Source organism: Lissotriton vulgaris, chromosome 5 (assembly GCF_964263255.1).
Source record: "Lissotriton vulgaris chromosome 5, aLisVul1.2, whole genome shotgun sequence".
Lineage (NCBI taxonomy): Eukaryota > Metazoa > Chordata > Amphibia > Caudata > Salamandridae > Lissotriton > Lissotriton vulgaris.
Genome location: NC_141693.1, coordinates 1,855,661,631 through 1,855,683,452, shown reverse-complemented (window position 1 = coordinate 1,855,683,452; position 21,822 = coordinate 1,855,661,631). Strand labels below are relative to the sequence as shown.

Here is a 21,822-nt window from a genome sequence, read left to right as displayed (position 1 = left end):
GGGACAGTGCTGTCTGTCAGGGTTGGGGGTGTGTGTTTGGGGGGAATTTCTTCATGAAAAATGGAAATTAATGGCAATTTTCTTTTTCATCTCTGGAGTTTTAGGGGGATTTTTAAGTGGGGTGACGCTGCTCCGCTCAAACGAAGGAGCCGAACCCTGCTGTGTTACCAAGCAAACCATTTGGCCATGAAAAGCGAAAAGGGGAAATGCGTTGTCAGTACAAGAACTATAATAGTGTGTTTATAGATGTGAAACTGGTGAGTAAACTGTTTTGTTTATTCAGTCCAACAGCTAACATTCCCTTGCGTGGACTCAATGCTGAATGTAGTGAACTCTCTCTTGGTTTTTAATATTTTTGAAGAAAACAATAAAAATTGCTATATCCCCCAAACCACATGTGTTGGCAGAGACAGGAGGGAAGGAGACATCCCGAGACAGCCCTCCCTTTCGATCCCAGCTCGCGAGCACCCTCCTGGAAGGGTTGTGGCCTCCTGCATGCTGGATGGGCCTCTTTGGGGGCTGCTCCAACTACCAGGGCCGGGGGCGAGCTGCACTGGCCCCGGGGTGCGATCCAGACCCGCTGCCCCGCTGCCCCGCTGGAGGACTGGACACCCTCCTGCTCAGCTGGGCGCGTGTCCTCCACACTCTAGTCCTTCACTGACCTTGCTTAGCTGGACACCCACTTCCGGCTGCACGTCAGCTTGGATCAGAGAATTCAGGCAGCAGGAAATCAGCCTTTGGCAACCCAATTCGTCTCACTGTCCTGCCAGTTTATCCTCAAACACCGCAGACACCTTGTCCCCGAGCTATCGTCAGCAGCAAAAAGGATCCAACTGGTAGAAGAGGGAACTGAAGCGAAGCTGTCATTAGAGCAGCAAGCGCGGTGGCACCGGGGAAACCTGCATCCCTATTGCAGCTATTACTACTTAACATGGCGCTGGCCTGCATTAGGGTCCACGTCACCCCTGCTGTGGCTTCTTCTCAGACCTTCATTTGGAAAATAATGTGCCGGGGCACAAAGTAGTGCTCAGAAGCCTGCAACCAGTGCTATACAATGTCGGGATGCCAGTGCTTAGTAAAAAAATGTTTTTTAAAAGTGCCAAGGTCCTCGTCAGGAGGGCATCGCATCTTGCTCCACCCACTGCCCCAGCCAATGCTGTCGGTGACAGTACAAACAAATCTACTAATATCACACTCCTACAAGTGTGGCACTTCAGACTATTCCTGGCCCCCAACGCTAGAAGAATGGCTTGAGTGGCAGGTATTAGCAATTTTTAATATAGCCTAATAGCCCGCCGTAGAGGGCTATACCGGCTATTAAAGGCCCTCTCCAGCGTTAAAGGCCCCGAGCCGAAGGTGAGGGCCTTTAACAAGGGAGAGGGACTTTAATAGTGGTATAGCCCATCTACGAAGGGCTATAAGGCTAATAGAAAATTCTGTCACTAGAGGACAGAATGTTCTAACAAAAAAAACAAAGCCTTTTGGGAGCGTGAGGGGATTGGAATCCCCTCAGGTTCCCTGAAGCCTTTGTTCACAGCCAGGGTGGTGAATAAAGAAATATTGGAATGTTGGAGCTCCAGGTTTATACCAGCCATTATATGCTCCAGAGCACTCCATTGTTTTCAATGGAGCTCCCAACATTCCAATGTTCTAATGTATTTTGAATGAATAAACAACTGTTGTGCTCATCTCTAAATAAAACAAACTGTTTGCAATTAAGTGCCAGTGCTGAGCACCAGAAACCACTGGCACAAATTAAGCACTGCATGGTGCCGAAAACCAAGGCTGCTTAGTTTTAATTCGACCTGTTACCTTGTTCATCCACCACGAGACACTCCCTGGCCCTTAATCTCAATCTCGCAGTTTATTATCTTCCCTGCATTCTCGCTTTGTCAGTGTTTTTCTGTCTCTTTTTCCTTCTTTCCCATGTTTGTGTCTTACTCTCTCTTGCTGTGGGTGAAGTTTTTATGACTCCCAGTATATAAAGATATATATTGTTATAATCACTGTATTGTATTGTAATAGCATTTGTATAGCGCTTACTACCCCTGACGAGGCATTGAAGCACTTTTTTCGGCAAGTAGCACGCTACTCCGGGACCCATAGAGGATTAGTGTTGAATTAGTATAGTGAAACATGCAAGTTCATTTTAAGTGGTAAATAGATTAGTCAGTTATTTGGTTTCGGAAGGATAGCAGAAGGATAGAGGAGGAAAAAAAAGGATTGTATTTATATAGCACTTGTTACCCCTGATGGGGTGTTGAAGCACGTTACTCCGGAATGAAATGCTGGTCCACAAAAATGGGACCCACCTTTAATCACCGTCTCAAATTAAGCACTGCTTCTTCTCCAATGTAATCCACTGCTGCCGCCAGTAAGGGAGTAAATCTCGCCTACCACGTTCCCCATGGCACCAACCTACGCACACAGAGGTATGCAGCTGTGTGTTAATATGTGGAAGTCGAGGAATCATCACGTCACCACAGTTAATTCTTTTTTCCTGTCTGCCAGACCAGGAAGGATCAGAAGTCCCCGCTGAATAATTTAATTATAGAATTCCCACCAGTGCATCATAATTGTGTAATTAAGCCTGAAGACTTCCGAGTACATTCTGCGCATTCCTATTACCCGAATCTCTACTGATTTTTAAGAGATGCAGACACGCCTCGGGCATTTATGAAATACCAAAAATATCAGACAGACTAACACACATTCACTAGTATAGGACACAACCCAACGGAAGTTATTTTATTATTTTTTTGTTTTAAAAAAATATAATTACAAAAATATGATTTATTCAGTCTGTTTAAGTGAAAGACACATTTAGGTTTAACACAAGTGCAGTAAGTAAATATGCAACACATGAAATAAAATAAAAACATTTGAAGACGGTCGGTGTTGCGTGAAGTTAAGGCATGTAAGATAATTTCGTTGTGAGCAAGCACATACAAATGTTAAACACTTGGGGGGTCTATTTTGAAAGTAAATTTACAAGTGTAGATTTACTCAAATGTAAACTTACCAGTGCACCTAGTAGTAACTTTACCACATTTTTGCTACAGTTTCCAAGTGTACATTTACGGATAGCTGCTGACTTGCATTTCTCCACACTGCCATAACTGGGTTTGGAGGACTGCTAAAACAGGATTTAGGACAGAGACCTCCCTGAGGTAAAGAACTAAACAAATAAAATGCTACAACACATTAACTCATCAAACTAAATAAATGATCAAATAAAGAAAACATAATAAAATATTGTACAATTATTATTTAAAATATTTTTTACATTTCCCACAGTCAATATTATTATTTAGCAAGAGTTATTAAAACATATTTGTTTTATTACATTTTAATTAATAAAAAATGTCTATCAAAGGTTTAAACAGGTAAAGATTTAAAAGATTGATTAAAAACATTTAAACAGAAAACAAATTTGAATTTATTTAATAAAATAAATAGATATAAACTTTTAAAAAACACACAATTTAAATTTCTAAAAAAATTCATTATTACTTATAGGGAATAAAGGGTGTTATTTTATGCCTATGCTTCCATTATTTTTTATGGGAGTTTGTTGCACTACCTTCAAATGGCCATGTGTGTTGTGCTGGATGGACTCGAGTACATTTTTGCCAGGCGTGGCTTGTGCAGGTAAGAGGGGTGAGGGGCCGGGATGGAGGAGGAGTCAACAGACGACAATGAGGGGAACTTAAATTAAAAAAAAACTTACCTTGCGCTCGCCGAATCACCGACTCCCACCTAAAGAGAGCCTTACAGTGAACCAAAAAGAAGTTAAACCTACAGATTTTGACAGGTTAGCTCACATGACTTTTCCAAAACAGTATTATCCTGTTAACTACAGCCTGCATTTTGACTTTAAAATGCTTTTTATCAGAATTCTAACGAACTCAACATTTCACCCAAGACGCACACTTCAATATCAATACATACTTTTACGCAGTGGTGGCCGGCACTGCTCACAGGTGGCTGGGCCGGTGTGGGTGGCGGAGGGGTTGCACGTGGGTTGTAATAAAAAATAAAATAAATACTTACCTTGCCTCTGGGCTCCAGGAACAGGAAGCACCCGGCACATAGGCTCCCCTGACCAAGCACAACGCAGTCTGAGTGCCGTGATACGGCACTCAGCTAGGGTCTGGAGGGGTGGGCATGTACTTCATGAAGGCTGTAATGCAGCCTCCATTGAGAATAGGGAAATTGTGCATGACTGTTTTGGGCAGCCCGAAAGGGCCAACTAAACAGACATTGCACACTTAGGAGGGTTCTGGGTTCTACCATTCCTCTCTAGCTCTGCAGGCCCACTCCCTCCCATAAATCCTCTGCAGCAGGAGGACATAATAAAATGATAATAGCATTAAGGTATTATTTTATTTTTTCCTTTCATTTCCTGCTTCAAGGCAATGGGGCGACACTCCTCCGCCTCAGCGGAGGAGCCAACACTGTTTTTCCAGTTGCAACTTGCTGCTTACAAACCGTTGAGAATCAGAAACTCAATAGGTCCCAAGCACTGCAAGGAAAGATAAACGCACAACACTAAAAAAACACTTGTGGGTAGCCTGCACCACTCCTTGGGTCACTAATTCAATGACCCAGGCATTAGCTCAGAGTCTAACAAGGATGTAAATTCACCAAAATGCCAGGGGTAGTGGAAGTGACATCACATTCCATTTAAAATTTACTTTAACTCACACACTTACCCATACTCACATGAACACACTGTCTCTCACATCAACACACACTCATTCGCAAGCATGCACACATTTTGTTCAAATATCTTTTTTGCTTATGTAAAAAGAAATGCATTTGTAGTACAATAGCAATACAGCAAATCAGAATCAAATATATGATTAATAGTAACAAAAAGTTTTTAAGAAAGGATTTCATTACCAAGAACTACTCAACTGGGATAAAAGGAATGACAAATTAATAATTAAAAAAGATAAAATGATCAAATAAATATCATGACAAATAATACATTTTATAAATTCATCAAATATTGAATATAAAAATCCCAGAGGTATGGAACAGATGAGGCAACAACATATTTTGCAACTAATCGCAACAAAGACTTATGTTAATTGTATTGCTTAATAGATAAGAAACATCAGCGAGAGAAGAAGGGGTAAAAGAAGGAAAAAGAAAGAGAAGAGTACTAGAGAAAACGAAGGGGCATCTGCTTCATCACTAAGAACATAAATTAAGAAATGGAATCAAAAGGATATTGAGCTATCAATCCCTGAGAAGACAATTTCATATAGTTATCCAGAGACCGCCAAACATTACTAGAAATTGAAGGTGAAAAATGCTTCTTTACAACAAAAGTATGAACTCCACGAAGATATGAAACCCATACCCATCAGGTATGATAAGACAGGAGATGAAAAAGTTTCCTTTCTGTGAGTATCCTTTTAACAACAATGGATAAAAGTAAATCTAAGAGCTCCGAATCCATATTATCAAGAGGTAAAGGAATAACTGTAGCCCATGGACCTAGCAAAATCATAGGTAAAGAGAGAACTATAGATGTATTAAAGATTAGTGATACATGTTTCTGTATCAGACCCCACAAAGAATTTAATAGCATACATTCAAAAAACATATGTTGATGAGTGGCTGGTACTAAATTACAGTTCCAACAAAGATCAATACCTCATAACTTCAATTTATGTAAACGAGCAGGGGTCCAATGTAGAAGGTTTAATGTGAAGAATTAAGATTGGATTAATAAAGGAGCAATTTCATTATGTAGGGATAATTTCCTGATCAATTGCCAGGTATCTTGTGAAATATGTTTAACAATGTTGTCTTCAAAATGGTGAGACAATTCATTCTTCAATAGTTGTAGGATGCTAAAGCAGTGGAGCGGATAAGAATTTATAAGAATTTATAAATTTTAGAAGCAGTATGACTTGAATGTGTCCACATGGACACAAGTGAGACAATCCCCGGATCTATAGAAAGGGGCATTTTAGAAAGTTTAACCTTTAGTTAAAAAAAGGAATACAACTCCATATTGCTGAGATTATATTTCCTGACTAGGAAAGAAGAAGGAAGAGGATCATGATTAGTGTCATAGAGGTCCTTCACCAGACTGATACATTTGGCAGCCCACAAAGAAGCAGTGTTAGGAGCAATGTCGGTATGAAGTGTAGGATTAAACCATAAAGATGACTATCTTGATTTATGGATAGGTTTAGATACTTTCCTGTCAATATATTTTACTGCACTAACTGTGTCTGATATAATACGTTGAGAATGAGCTAAAGCAAGCCTGGAGGCTGTGAGAAAGGAAGGAGTGGAAAAAGGAGTACATAACTCTTGTTCAATATGAATCCAAGGAGGTATATGTTGAGAATCCGTTAAGAACCAAAGTGCACACTGAAACGCTAGAAAGTAAATTTTGTATAGATTCCAATCCTGAAGATTACAACCATCCATGACAGAAGGCTTCCTAAGGTATTTATAAGCAATTATACCTCTCTTATCATTCCATAAGAATGTCAAAGAGATTGAATCAATCACATGAAAGAAAGCAGAGGAAAGTTTTAGAGATAGCTTGGATGATAAAAAAATTGATGATCGGGGTTATTATAATTTTTAGAGTTTGACTCGGCCCCACCAGGAAATATATTTGGGAGACCAAAAAGATCCTTAACCTTAAATATGATGTGGGATTCATTATAAGTGATGGCATTTGAGAGATCTTTACAGAAACAAATCCCTAGATATTTAATACGAGTTGATTGCCATTTAAAATCTGAATCACCCATGTGAGAAGGAAAACACAGAGAGTTTAGAGGAAGCAATTCGGTTTTTTCTTTATTAAAAGTATACCCAGAGACGACTGAAAAATCACTAATAATATTAGAGATAGAGGGAATCACTGATACAATATCCTATGAAAAAATAAGGACATCATCGGTGTAAGCGGACGTTTTAAGTGTATGCAATCCAAATTGAAAACCGTTAATACCCGGGTTCATATTAAGTAAACAAAGAAGTGGGTCAATGGAAAGAAGAAAAAGCAGGGGTGAGAATGGGCATCCTTGTCTACTGCCTTGGTGAAAATTAAAAAAAGAAGACGTAGTGCCATTAATCCTGATATTAGCTTTTGGTTGTGCATAGAGAGCCATAACCATATTAATAAAGGAATCACCGAGGTTATGGGATTCTAATACTGCTTATAAAAAAAGCCAAGAAACTTTGTCAAAAGCTGTTTCGGTGTCAAGGGTGATCGCCGCCGATGGCAATGAGGAGTGTTTGGCTTTTTCTAAAATGTGACAGAAAGTCCAAATATTGTCTCTGACAAGCCTACCCTTAACGAAACCCATTTGGGAATCATGGATACGTTTGATATATAACCCTTTAGGTGTCTAGCTAAGATTCTGGCGAAGATTTTTGCTTCCATGTTTAATAGCGAAATTATAATATTAATAGACAAACAATTTTAGGATCAGAATGATCCTTACCTTCTTTTGGGATGACTACAATAGTAACCTCAGCAGCCGAGCCTGAAACCTTGCCAGAAAGAACATAATTATCAAAAATCTTCTTATGATATTTGACTATTGAAAGAGTAAATGTCTTATAAAAGACAATATGAAACCCATCCGGTCTGGGAGCTTTACCCGAACATGTAGTCTTAATAGCCTAAATAATCTCATCAGTATCAATTGGTTTTCCCAGTTCAGTCATGTCAGTATGCGAAATAGTATTAATAGGGATTGAATTAAGAAACTGTTGGCAGGTACTCTTGGTACACTGGTTTCAAGGTGTATATAGAGTTTCATAGAATACTCGAAAAACCCCAAGGATTTCTTGGGTGGGAAACTTCTTTGATCCGGTTTTATCTGTAATGTGAGTAATATGAGTAGCATTGGTATTCGGATTCTGATATACGAGTAAGCAACCATCTGCCACTGATATCATGTTCAGCTGTAACTATAGGAAAACCAGAACTTTTCAAAATAAGGGTAAAAATCCCATTCTTCTTCCCAGAAGCCTCGGAGCAAGTACTATTGAGTACCCAATCTTTCCTCATAAGTAGAGCCTCTTTGAAACCTATCTTGAAGTAGGACCACACCACCAGATAAACTCTTACAATAGCCTAAATTCTTAGCCCTCTTAACAGGATGATTCAAACCCCTAACATTAAGGGAAACTACATTTAAGTCAGTAATGGATATGCACGGAACATTAAGAGTGAATGATTCTGATAAAATAGTACAAGAGCAGTCAAAATATAATTAAAAACCAAAGGAAATAAAGCATATATCCCAAAATAAAATGAAGCCGATGTCCCAAAATTAAGGTGGAGAAACAGGAAAGGAATGAAGAATAGGAGGAAGAAGATAAAGAACAGATGTACTCCAAGGAAAAACAGAGCAACAACAAAGTTCAACCCCGTCAGGGGATATCTATAAGAAACAAATTGCATGTGGGGACAACATGGAGGAGCAACAGCAGAGACTATCAATGATGGTGTAGACAGTTCAAAGATAAACAAGCCGCAGGGCACCAGTATTGCATTTTTAGTTGTATTACTATAATACCTATAACTCTTTTAGTAACATAAATAATGTAAGACTGAATAAGTATAATATTCTTGAACATTTTGAACATTTTAAACATTTCGAAAAAAGATAATATTTCATAAGCAAAAAGAACAAGACTGTAAATAGCAGATACATATCAGTCAAAGATATAACAAACTCATCTATAAAGTCCATATGAATAAGATCTAAAGAGGGTACACACAATATATAGAATACATATTCAATTGTAAATTGTGGAATACAAATATCATGAACAATATTATACATTTAGAGCAAGTATTAGATAAGAATTAAATATAAATAGAAAGTCTATCATAAAATATCATTTCTTAAACACACCATCATGACTATAACAGCATATAACTTCAGGTTGGACATACTAAAAAAAGGAAAATCGGAAAATAAGCTAATAAATTCAAAGTCGGTACATATAATAATATAAAACAACAAAATAATGTATCATTCCAATGGTGATAAAAAATATCATTAAATAGTATATCGCATATAGATAAATTAACACCAAAAAAGAGCACCGAAAAAAGAAAGAAGTAGAATAAGACGTAGATTAAAAGGTCGAACAGGGAAGAGTAGAGGAAAGAGAAGAGGATAACATACTTACCTATCGCAAAGGGATTAGAGAGAGAGAAAATAAAGATAAGTCAAAAAATAGATACAGACATACATTCATACAGACTCTATAGGGATATAAATCCCAATAATGCTATATACAAAACAGAGAATTGCCTAGTCCTGTATCCATAAGTAAATCGAAAAAAACATAATTATGAACCTACACTTATTACAAATCCATCTATAGAGTTCATTCAAATAAAGTCTAAAATGGAATGCATAATATATAACATAAATGACCAACTGTAAATTTGTGAAATAAAAATATAATGAACAATATAATTCCATTAGAACAAATATTAGATAAGACTTAAATAGAATAACTATCATAAGATGTCATCATACAAGTGAAACATCATAACTATAATATAAAACAATTTTACAACTGACATATAATTGGTGATAAGAGATACCATGAAACAATATATCCCATGTATATAGATTACCACCTAGAAAAGAGCACTGAATATAGAAAGAGGTAGAGTAAGAAGTAGAATACAAAGTCAAGAAAGAGAATAGAAACAAGGATCGAATACCTATCTATAACAAAGGAATTAGAAAAAAGGAAATAAAGATGAGTAGAAAAGTAAATACATACTTAGTCATTCAGTTGAAATATTATACCTGAATAGAAGCATATCAATTAAGTAGACCAGCATTGTACAGAACAAAACTGTAGGGTTGGGAAACCAAGTATAACTAAATACAGTACAAAAGATTGCATAGACCTATAAAAACGAATGCCAATTAATAGGGTGTGACTAATCTAGAATGAGAAAAACATCAGTGTATTTACTACCAATTGTAGCATGAGCTCAAAATCCAACAAAAACTACAAAAACTGTGGGCGATCAAAAAATAGAACTAGCGTGTGCATTCGATAAGTGAAAAAACATTAGAAACAGACAAGGTCAATAAATACAAATCATTAGGGGCGAGAAGTACCAGGAGGAGAATCTGAGTCCATCTTAGATTCAAATTGATTATCCAAAAATGTCGAAAGTTCTGAAGGTTCATAAAAGATCTGTGGACAACCTTTGAAAGTGATCCGAAATCTTGAGGGACCAGAAAAAGAGAATGGAATATTCATATCAGTGAATCTCTTGCGTAAATTCAGGAAGCCTTTGAGATGGATTACGGTGTCTCTGGCAAAATCTTGTGAAATAGATATTCTGTGACCTTCCCATTGTATTGTCTTGATCTTACTCATTTGTGCCAGAATTTGATGAGTATGTTGATGGCGCAAAGGTTTAAAAATCAGAGGCTTGGAGAAGACATCGTTCTTGGTGTAAAAGATGGGACCCTGTGAGCACGCTCTATCTCAAAGTCTCTATTGAAAGAAATATTCAGGGCGTTTGGGATCCAAGTAAGCAAGAAATCAATTACTGAAGGAACAGACTTCTCACAATACTCCAGTAATCCAAAAATATGCAAATTACTTATTCAATTCCGATCTTCCTGTTCACACCCACGCCAAGAAAGCTAGATGGTTCACCACTGAACTTCAAAAGTCCAGACGCACTTACCGCCGCCGCCTCGAAAAGGCCTGGAAGAACACCAAATCCATGGACGCCCACAACAACTTCAGAGCCTCCACCAACAACCACCACCAACTCATCAGAAAAACGAGGAAAAAAGCAATTAAAGACAGAATCTCCACTCATGCACACAACAGCAAAGAACTCTTTAACATCATCAAGGAGTTCACCCAACCCACCAGCGAGTCCACCGACATCCCTCCCTCACAAGACCTCTGTGACAAACTCAGCACCTTTTTCCACCACAAAATCTAGAGCATCACCGACAACTTCGACGAAGACAACCAACACACTGAACCCTCACCAACCACCCCCAACACCCTGAAGCCAGCGATCGACAACTGGACAGCCCTCCCCACCAAAGGCACACTGAAGATGATGAAGTCAATCCACTCCGGGGCCCCCATGGACTCCTGCCCCCATCACATTTTCAACTGAGCCGCCATCACAATTGCACCCATGCTCTGCCACACCATCAACATCTCCCTGGCAACCGCCTCATCCCCTGACGACTGGAAACACGCTGAGATCAACCCCCTCCTGAAGAAACCCTTGGCGGACCCCACTGACCTCAAAAACTACAGACCCATCTCCCTGCTCCCGTTTCCAGCAAAAGTAATCGAGAAAGCCATGAACCGCCAACTCGCCACATTCATCGAAGAGCACAACATCCTCGACACCTCCCAATCCGGCTTCAGAAAAAAACACAATACGGAAACCGCCCTCCTTCCCTTAACAGACGACATCCGTACCTTACTGGATAAAGGAGAAATGCCAGCCCTCATCCTCCTCGACCTCTAGGCTGCGTTCGACACAGTCTCTCACCGCACCCTAATACGCAGACTCTATGACGCAGGGATCCAAGACGAGGCCCTCGACTGAATCCGCTCTATCCTCTCTGGCAGAACGCAGCGGGTCAGACTCCCCCTTTCCTCTCGGACCCTACACCTACCACCTGCGGAGTCCCCCAGGGGTCCTCCCTCATCCCTACGCTCTTCAACATCTACATGGCTTCGCTCACCCCATCGTCAGTACCTACGGACTCAACATTGTGTCATACGCAGACAACACCCACCTCATCCTCTCCCTATCTAACGAACCCAACACCAAAAGACACAACTTTCAAGAAGGCATGGAAGCCATCGCCAAAACAGCTGCCTGCAACTAAACACCAACAAAATATAAGTACTCATCATGAGCCCAAACGCAGATGCCTGGAACAACACCTAGTGCCCCCCCCCCCGCCCTCGGAAGCCCGCCCACCCCCCATTGACCACACACACTACCTGGAATCAGAGCTCAAAATGGATTGCCAGATCAACTCTGTCTCATCCTCCTGCTTCCACACGCCTCCGCCTCCTACGAAAGACCTTCAAATGATCCCCTCGAACACAGAAAGACCGCCACTCACACCCTGGTCACCAGCAGGCTCGACTACGGCAACCCACTCGATGCCGGAATAAACAAAAAATCCCCCGCAAGCTACAGAATATCCAATACGGCACACAGTACCTCATGTTCAGCATTCGGAAAATGGGTCTGATATGTATAGATATGCAACTCCAACCTCTGAATGTCAAACAGGGACTGCCATGTGGGGCGCCATTTTCGAACCTGGTTGCAGTCAGAAATGCCTCACAAGAAACAGCACCTAAAGAGGCATTACAGATATTTTAAAAGCTGCCTCCCAAACTCACGAGTCGTTCCGCTGCTGTCCGGTGTCTAAGGGTATTGAAAAATCATCCAAAAGACGTCTCAAAACGAGCTTCCGCGCCAATTATATGGCGGAACTCAAGAAAGTGCCGCCATCTTCCCTGCATGTTTAACCACGACCCCACACAGCATACATTTAAAAAATATTTTTACTTACCTCAGCTGCCAAGGAGGGTCATATTCCAGCTAACTGTACTCCATGTTGAACCTCCATAAGGACGAGTTGGCCCTGTGTTCCTGGCACTGATTTTGCCACCTAAGAGGCCATGGGTCGCAGAGGGAGTAGCAAGCGTCGCAAGGGGCAACCCAGGGGGTCGCAGAGGTGATGACCAATAAATGATGTCCATGGTGTCTGATTGTATCAAGGTCCTTTTGTGAATGACTGAAGCATGAAAAGGGCAGGGACTCTCCCTATAATGTAAAGGGGCATCTGTTGCTCTCTTTCCTCAAAGAAGCGTGGTCCACCTCAAAGGATCTCAGGAATACTCCCAGAATCTACATCCCAGACTCTGCGTGCACTTGCCATCCTCTTTCTTGTGTATCATACACACAGGGGATCCAAATATTTTCTCCCCGCATACAGCACTAGCGTTATACTCCATGGTCACCATAACCTATACGCACAACATCCACAGTGCACACACACTCTTTATGAGTGTCTCTTGGAGCCTACCCAGATCCACTCATCCTAGCTTTTCTCAGCTCAGGTATCTAGCCTTATATTTTAAAAGAAATGCACTACAGGTTGAAGTTCTTAATCCAAGTTGAAGAAAGCTGTCAGGTCGGGAGGCTCACCACAGAGGACCAACTACCAGAGGTCTGAAAGCAAAAAACAGGGATTTTTTATGGTTTAGCATCTATTTTCCTAACAGACGCATATTGTTGTTAGCTCCACTCCACTAACTAGCAGCTGAAAACAACCAATTGTGCAAAGCAAAAAGCTCACAATGTGTATGTAGAATGCCCAACACATTTTAAATAAATTAACATTCATCATAACACCCCATGTTTTTTTAGTTGAGAGCAATATGCCATAAGCACTATAACGTGTTTGGCTTGGTATCAGGACCCCAGTAGGAGCTTGCACACTCTTCTTTGTACCTATCAATTTGACTGTCTTGGATTTCCTACATGTACACAAACACCTATTGCCTTTTCCATACATAGTTCTTATTCACTGCAATGACTTGCTTCAAACTGTTTCAGGGTTCTTACTTTTCAACCACGTCCTGGAGTAAGCATTGAGTTCACAACTCACAACCCTCTAGGACAGTTATGCGTCCAAAGAGCGGGATTAGATTATTAAGGCAGAGTGCATTAGTACCTCAATAATTACCCATCACATAAACTGGTCAAGCACCTCTGAATACCCCGGGCTCCAGGGAAAAAGCAACTTCACCAATAGTGTACAATGACATGGCACAAGCACAGATTGGATAAATTGGTCCTAACTGTGTGAGCAGTGAGCACCTACCAGGACATCTTGAGCCTAATTCCCAAAGGTAATCTTACATTTTTGTGTAAATTTGCTATTTACAAAAGAATTTACGAGTAGTATCCTTGTAACTGTGGAATCTCGGCACATTAAAAAAACTATATTTTTATGTGCAGAGACTCCACACTAGTAAAGATACTACTCCTAAATCCCTCTGTGAATAGCAAACAATCGTAAACTTACACAAAAGTGTACGTTTACCTTTCTGAATCAGGCCCTCTTGTTTTAGAGATGGATAGTAACCTGCTTCTGTAGTATTTATGTGACCAAAGAGCATTCAGGCCAAGGCTAGAGCTTCCATTAGGTGGGATAAGACAGATAGATGCCAGTCGGTGCTGCCAGCACACAGCAGCAAATAACAAGGAGAGGCCCAGGAAAACTCAGTTGCTATGTATATATCTAAACACCGAGGGCCTCATTTTAATGTAATTTTCAAAAAGCTGCTTATTTTATCCAGAGACGTTAATTTCCATTGTCTCTGGGGGGGAATTCGATTTGTGTATCTAAGAATTATTTTTGATTGAGTGGTATGAAAACTCTTCTCAAGCAACAACCATACTCCTAGTCAGGGTGAGCCACAAAAGTCACTAAATTAACCCGTTTTTAACCCTCTGGTAGCTTGACACAAACGCAGTCAGGCTTCACTCAAAGGTAAAGTGTCAAGTAATGATACAACGTACTGCAGTAGTAATAAAGTAAAAAAAACACAACACAAGAAAAATCCCACACCAATTTAGAAAAACAGAATACAATTTAATGAATAAAATGAGACCAAAACAACAAAAATCGAATCAGCAGAAATAGAAATATGTAGAAATAGCACCAGGAAGCAGAAAGAGCTAATTGTGGGTGTCTGGTTGAGCTAGACTGGTACAAAGTCACAAGTTCAGGCGGGCTGCAATGAAGTGCAGGCTGGATACAGAGATAAGGTTATTCCCACTATCTGACAGTCTTATTTTTTATATATGGTGCCAGCTTTGAAGTAGAAGAAACTTCGGCAGTTTCCCCCATCACAGATAGTTCAGGAATGTTCTTCCTCTCTGCTTAGGCGCCAAGGGTCTGAGTTGACAAAAGATTGGCGTGAAGTTCTTTGCGAGTGCGCTGAAGCTGTTTTTTTAAAATATAAGTGGTGCAGGACACAGCTCCACCTCTCCCATCCTGGCAGGATGGCCCATCCTGTCATCATTTAGTCCTACTTTCTCTCACTGTCTGGGAGAAATACACAAAGTCCAACTGTCACTTGAATCACAGTCATGTGACCCAAGACACAGGTTGCAGGCTCCAAATGGTTAGGACAAGAAAATGTCAACTTTCTAAAATGTTACGTGCATTCTTATTTACCAGTCTTGAACATAATACCGGTTGAGATATTGTTGTTCGTATATACAACTTTCTAAAAAGTGGAATTTTCAGAATTGTGACTTAAAATCCGAATTTACAATAAAAGAGGATTTTAGATTACAATTCTTTAGAGACCAAACATGGCATTTCTACCTGTTCTCAAAGAAAAGTTATCAATTAATGCATGTAGTAGGGTAACCCAATGTTATCCAATGGGAGAAGTAGTTGTTCACTACCAGTACATGTAAAACTTAAAATACAGTTACTACATTTTAAATACAATGCACCCTGCCCTAAGGTCTGTTTAGACCCTACTTTAGGGGTGGCTCATATATATTAAAGAAGAAATGTTTAGGCCTGGCAAAAGGTTTATTTTGCCAGATCAAATTGGCAGTTTAAAACTACATTACAGGCTGAAATGCAGGCATGACCCATATTATGAAAGGCTATTTTGAGTGGTAGCTGAAATAAGTGCTCCTGCCCACTATTAGCAATAATTTACAGGCCCTGGGTACTTGTGGTACCATATATGAAAGACTTACAAGTAATTTAAATGTACAATTTAGCTGTAAGCCAATTTGTACCATGTTTCAGGGAGAGAGTACAAGCACTTACGCACTGCTTAGCAGCAGTAATGTGCACAGAACCCTGAAAGCCAACAAAAAAGGGAGGGCTGAAGGCAAAATCTTTGGGGGTTGACCTCGCAGAGAGGGCCATATCCAGCACTGTACTTCTGGAGGAGACTTTTGTGTGCTGCTTTGGAACAAATATTGTATGCATCAGTATAAGTGTTTGATGGTTTACCTCCTCAACAGGCACTGCGTCAATCAATCAATTCCGATTTGTAAAGGGTGGCTGCATCACCTGTGAAGGTCTCACTGCACTGGGGGAGCATTCTGCCCATTCTCCTATCGGTTGAATATTGAGTTCTTGAGGTGATTTGATTTGATTTGATTTGATTCAGGATTTCTAAAGCGCATTGCTACCCTCGGGCGTCCCAGCACTAACTAAGTTTAGACAGTTACTCCTAGAGGAGGATTATTGAGGGAACAACCAGGTTTTCAGCATTCTACGGAATGAGAGGAGATTGTTTTCTTTGCGGATGTTGAGGGGGAGGCTGTTCCAAAGCTTGGGAGCGTTGTAAGAGAAGCGTCGGCCGCCAGTACGAGCTTTCCTTATTCTGGGTACTCTAGCTAGGAGCAGGTCGTCTGACCTGAGATGCCGGGCTGATTTGTGTTGCTTAATGAAAGGTCTCAGGATTGGAGGACCTTTCCCTTGTAAGATTTTATGGGTGATGCACAAGGCTTTGAAAGAGATGCGTTCTTGGATGGGGAGCCAATGAAGCATCTTAAGGGAGGGCTTAGCTGAACATCTAGATTTCGTTCCCGTCAGTAGCCTTGCTGCGGCGTTCTGGGCGAGCTGAAGTTTCTTTATAACAGCTGCGGGTGCACCTAAATATAGGGCATTTCCGTAGTCCAGTCTTGATAAAATGAGACCCTGAATCAGGATTTTCCTAGACTGGGGGGGGGATCAGTGGAAGGATCTTCCGTGCTGCTCGCATGAGTCCAAAGCAGGTCCCTGCTGTCTTTCTTGCCTGGGCTCTGAAGCTGAGATCTTGATCAAGCCAGACGCCTAGGCTTTTTATTTCTTGTTTCGGTATGGGAGGAGTGCCCATGCTGGCTGGCCAGGTAAGAGTTTTTGGGAGTTTATTGGGATTACCCAGGAGCATGATCTCTGATTTTTCTCCATTGAGTTTGAGCCTAGAATTGCCCATCCAGATAGATATACTGTGCAGGCAAGAGACTAGGTTCTCCATAGATTGATCAGCCTGGTTGATTGAGACGACTAGTTGCGTGTCGTCGGCATACATGACCACCTTTATGCCAAATGGGGAGGCGATGTCGTCCAAAGGGGCCATGTAGACATTAAAAAGCGTGGGGCACAGGGAGGAGCCCTGAGGAACTCCACAGTTCAGGGGAAGAGATTTAGAATGACAGTGGATATCGGCCACTCAGAAGGTCCTGTGTTCCAGAAATGACTTTAGCCATGCTAGAGCGGTGTCCGTGATGCCCGATTTTTGGAGGCGGTGGAACAGGATGGAGTGATCCACTGTGTCAAAGGCAGCGCTTAGGTCTAGGAGGATCACTGCCACTGATCCCCCTGTGTCCAGAATGCATCTTGTCTCCTCTGTTACGGCCAGGAGGGTGGTGTCGGTCCCCTGTCCGGGTCTAAACCCTGTCTGGGAGTGGCGGAGGAGGTTATTGGTTTCTAAGAATGATGAGAGCTGTTCATTTACAATCCTCTGTGTCACCTTGCTAATGCCCGGAAGGAGAGAGATAGGTCGGAAATTTGAAAGATCCTGAGGGTCAAGGTGGGGTTTCTTTATAAGAGCCCGAACTGTCGCACTTTTCCAGCTGGTAGGAACTAACCCACTGGAGAGGGATGCATTTATCAACCTCGTGAGATGGAGGGAAATGGTGGGGGCTACTAATTTGAGTTTGTTCATGTCGACGGGGTCGTCTGGGGAGCCACTCTTCACTCGGTTGAGCGTGTCCAGCAGTTTTTCTGTGGAGATGGAAAAAAAGGCTTTCAGAGTTGGTGCGTCTGGGGGGTCCTTCCTGAAATGCTGGAACAATAATGATGCTCTTAGATGCAGGGGGAGGTTGGCCCAGGTCTTAGCTGCCAGGTAGGAAAAGGAGCGAGATCCACTGTTCCTACAATGGATGCATTGTGTGGCTGCTAGGGAGAGGTATTTGCAGCGGCGTATCCTGTTAGGTTGGTGGAAGCTCATTTGATTTTTTGGGTATGCCTGTTCTTCGTTGTGTAGTGCCTTGTAAGTGTGGGTGAGCAGCTTGAACAAGCATCTCTTCGCAACTGGTAGCCAGTGGACTTCCCTGAGGTGTGGAGTGATGTGAGTCCATGTGGAGAGGTCGAGGATGAGTCTGGCTGCTGCGTTTTGGATAGTCTGGAGTTTTGTAATGAGTTGGCCGGTTATTCCTACATAGAGGGAGTTGCCATAGTGTAGTCTGCTGTTGATGAGAGCTTGGTGACTGCTCATCTGGTGTTGGGTGGGAGCCATCTAAAGACTTTCCTGAGCAATCGGAGGGTGAGGAATTAGGAAGAGGAGACAGCGGTGACCTGCTTCTACATGGATAGCTGGCTGTCAACGATAATGCTGAGGTTGCGGACTTTTCCAGTGGGCTTGGGGGATGGGCCAAGAGCAGGTAGCCACCATGCATTGTTCCAGAGTGTGTCCTTTCCTTTCCCAAAGATGAGTACTTCTGTCTTGCCAGTGTTGAGTTTAAGACAGTTGTTCATCCAGACGGCCATGTCTTTCTTGCATCTTTGGAACTTGTCCTTGGTGGTTGATGGGTCGTTAGTCAAGAAAAGGATGAGTTGGATGCTGTTGGCATAGGAGACGATGTTGAGTCTGTGGCTCTTGACGATGTTTGCCAGGGGTGTCATGTATACGTTGAAGAGGGTTGGGCTGAGTGATGAGTCTTGAGGTACACCACAGGTGATGTTTTTCGGAGCGAGGAGTAGGGCAGGAGGATGACATTCTGCATTCTTTCTGTTAGGTAGGATGCAAACCACTTGAGGTCTGCTCCTTGGATTCCGATCTGGTGGAGTCTGTTTAACAGTGTGGGGTGGGATACTGTGTCAAAGGTTGCTGAGAGGTCAAGAAGGATAAGGGCTGCTGTTTATCCATGGTCTAACAACGTTCTGATGTTGCCCGTGGCTGCAACTAGGGCTGTCTCTGTTCTGCGGCTAGCTCCGAAGCCTGAGTCAGAGGGGTCCAGAATGCTGTGGGTCTCCAGATGTTTAGTGAGCTGGACGTTGATGGCGTTCTCAATGACCGTGGCTGGGAAAGAGAGCAGGGATATACAGCCTGATTCATGAAAACCGAATTCTGCGACTTTTTAAATTGCGATTTACTGCGAATCGCAATTTAGAAATCGCAGACCGGCATTCATCAAAACTAGCGAGAAAATAAAGTGATTCGGACGCGGCCGCAAAAAGCGTGAGCGATTTTCTAAAATCGCAGAAAAATCGCTATTTCCGTCAACATCCGTGTAGGAATTGCGATATCGCTAATTGCGATATCGCTAATTGCGAGATCGCTGAATGCGATCTCGCAAAATCGCGAGATCGCAAAAACGGGAAGTCGCATTTCGAGCACAGTGATGACATCACAACCAGGAAGCAGCCAGTTCCCACCCCCATTCAGAACAGTGAGGCTGATCTCGAGGCTGCATCTCACTGAGCTCCTTCCAGGACATCTCCAAACTTGAAAATCCTTTTCTATTGTGACTGCAGCAATGGCAGAGGATGCAGCACCGTCAGGGCCCAGCGACACCGGGCGCAAGCGGAAGCTCAAATTCTCTGAGCAGGAGTTGGAGCACCTGATTGATGGAGTGGTTGATAACCACCCAAAACTTTTTGGGAAGGACTCCAGGAGGGTGCCTGAGGAGGAGAAACGCCGACTCTGGCTTGGGATAGCCGCAAAAGTCAACTCTGGGGGCATGGCACACAGGTCGCTGGAGGAGCTGAAGAAGAGGTGGTACAACCACCGAGGTCGTGCCAAGGAGAGGGTGGCAGAGAGGCTGGGCGAGACCCTGGCTACTGGAGGCGGACATCCTACAGTCCCTCCCAACATCCCCTTAGAGGACCGCATGGAGGACACTCTTGAGCCAGAGGCGTGCATAGCGGTCATCAATCTGGACTCATCCCGACCCACCCAAGACAGCCAAGGTAAGTTGCATGCGACTGCGACCCTGTCCCCTAACAATGGCCATGACCCTATAGCCTCCCATAATCATCCCAAGTCATGCAATCCATGCACATTAGGTTATGCCCAAAAGCATTGTGGGACATGTAGTCTGCCCACAATGTACAAGAACCCCAATGCATCCAGACATGTCCCAAAGTACGCAATGCCACAGGCAGTCAGGGAATGTCATCCAGCATGCATGTAGCAACTGCACGTGTGACAGATACATGCAATTAATGTACGTCCATTGCCCCTCACAGGTGGCGCTGACAACAGCAGCGACAGCGACAGGCTGCTCATTGACGAGGCACCAGAGGATGCAGAGGAGGTGCCAACAGCGACACATCCTGCACCATCAGGCGCAGCACCTATCCCCGCAGCCAGGGCAACACCATCTGCGCCAGCACCATCAGGCGCTGCACCCATCCCCGCAGCCAGGGCAACACCATCTGCGCCAGCATGCGCTGCACCCATCCCCACAGCCAGGGCAACACCATCTGCGCCAGCATCATCAGGCGCTGCACCTATCCCCGCAGCCAGGGCAACACCATCTGCGCCAGCACCATCAGGCGCTGCACCTATCCCCGCAGCCAGGGCAACACCATCTGCGCCAGCACCATCAGGCGCTGCATCTATGACAACCACTACTCCGCCACCAGCTGGACCCTCTACATCTGGTGCAGCTACTGCGGTGACAGTGCGCACACCCACTGTGGCCAGCCAGCACAGCAGGCAAGGCAGGGCTTGCCAGCAGAACACAGCACGCAGCAGCAGGAGGGGGATGGCTGTGCGCGTGCCAGGCCTGAGCATAGAGCGCCGGATGCTATGCATCCACCAACTGCAGGCACGACGGCAAGGGGCGATCCAACTGCAGCTCCACAACATTGGCCGCAATGTGGCAAATGTGGCTGACAGGATAGATCGCATGACGACAGCCATGGAGGCCAACACTGCTGCGCTCATATCGCAGCGCAACACCGCCCGCCGCCGCCACCGGCAGCTACTTACGCGGCTGTCAGCCTACACCCGCTCAAACTATATAATTGGGAATGCCCCCTCCCAGCTCTCACGACAGTCCCTGGCGCAGCAGCAGCAGATGGTCCAATGCTGCGAGGATGTGGCACGAGTTTTGGAGCAGGTCACCACTGCCGTACTGGCACTCCATCCTACTGGGCCAGGCAATGTCGGGGGGGACGACACCAGTGAGGGCACCTCCAGTGTCAGCAGCATGTCTGCCTCACAGGTTGGCATGTTACGCCGCAGCACCAGGCCCACTGCAGGGTCCCGTGCCGTCCCAGAGGAAGAGCCAGAGAGGCGATTGGGTGCTGCGCGCCGGAGGCGCACTTGAGTTTCATGTACATTGGCTGGGACATGCTGATGATACAAGCATGTCCTTTGTTTTTTTTGGAGCAGTATGGCGCAATACTGCTTGCATTTAAAGAATAGAAACATAACATTATTATTGTGCCTTCAACAATAATATTTTTTCTAGCATCATACATCGGCCTCCTGTCATTATTTCCATTGGCATGCAATTGTGATTTGTTGGGTGAGGGGAGTGGGTGCACTAGAATTTGTTCATTGTGATGTGGTTGCGGCGTCTGTGTCCGTCTGCTGGGTTCTCCCCGCGTGCATGACGCCCATGTGCAGGTGGCCGGTCGTCCCCTTCCGACTCACTGCCAGAGATCTCTACAGGTATCCGGCGCTTGGTAGCAATGTTCTGTAGTATTGCACACACAGCCACAATGCGGCAGCACACAT

General features: G+C 43.4%; 1 protein-coding gene across 1 annotated transcript in view; it reads left to right on the top strand.

The window, feature by feature from the left end:
• Positions 1-21,409, top strand: part of LOC147717530 (uncharacterized) — a 130,498-nt gene extending 109,089 nt beyond the window's left edge. Inside the window, exon 3 of the mRNA XM_086919861.1 lies at positions 20,322-21,409. Coding sequence (XP_086775987.1) covers positions 20,322-21,409 — 1,088 coding nt within the window. The remainder of the gene's footprint in view (positions 1-20,321) is intronic.
• Positions 21,410-21,822: the final 413 nt, after the last annotated feature.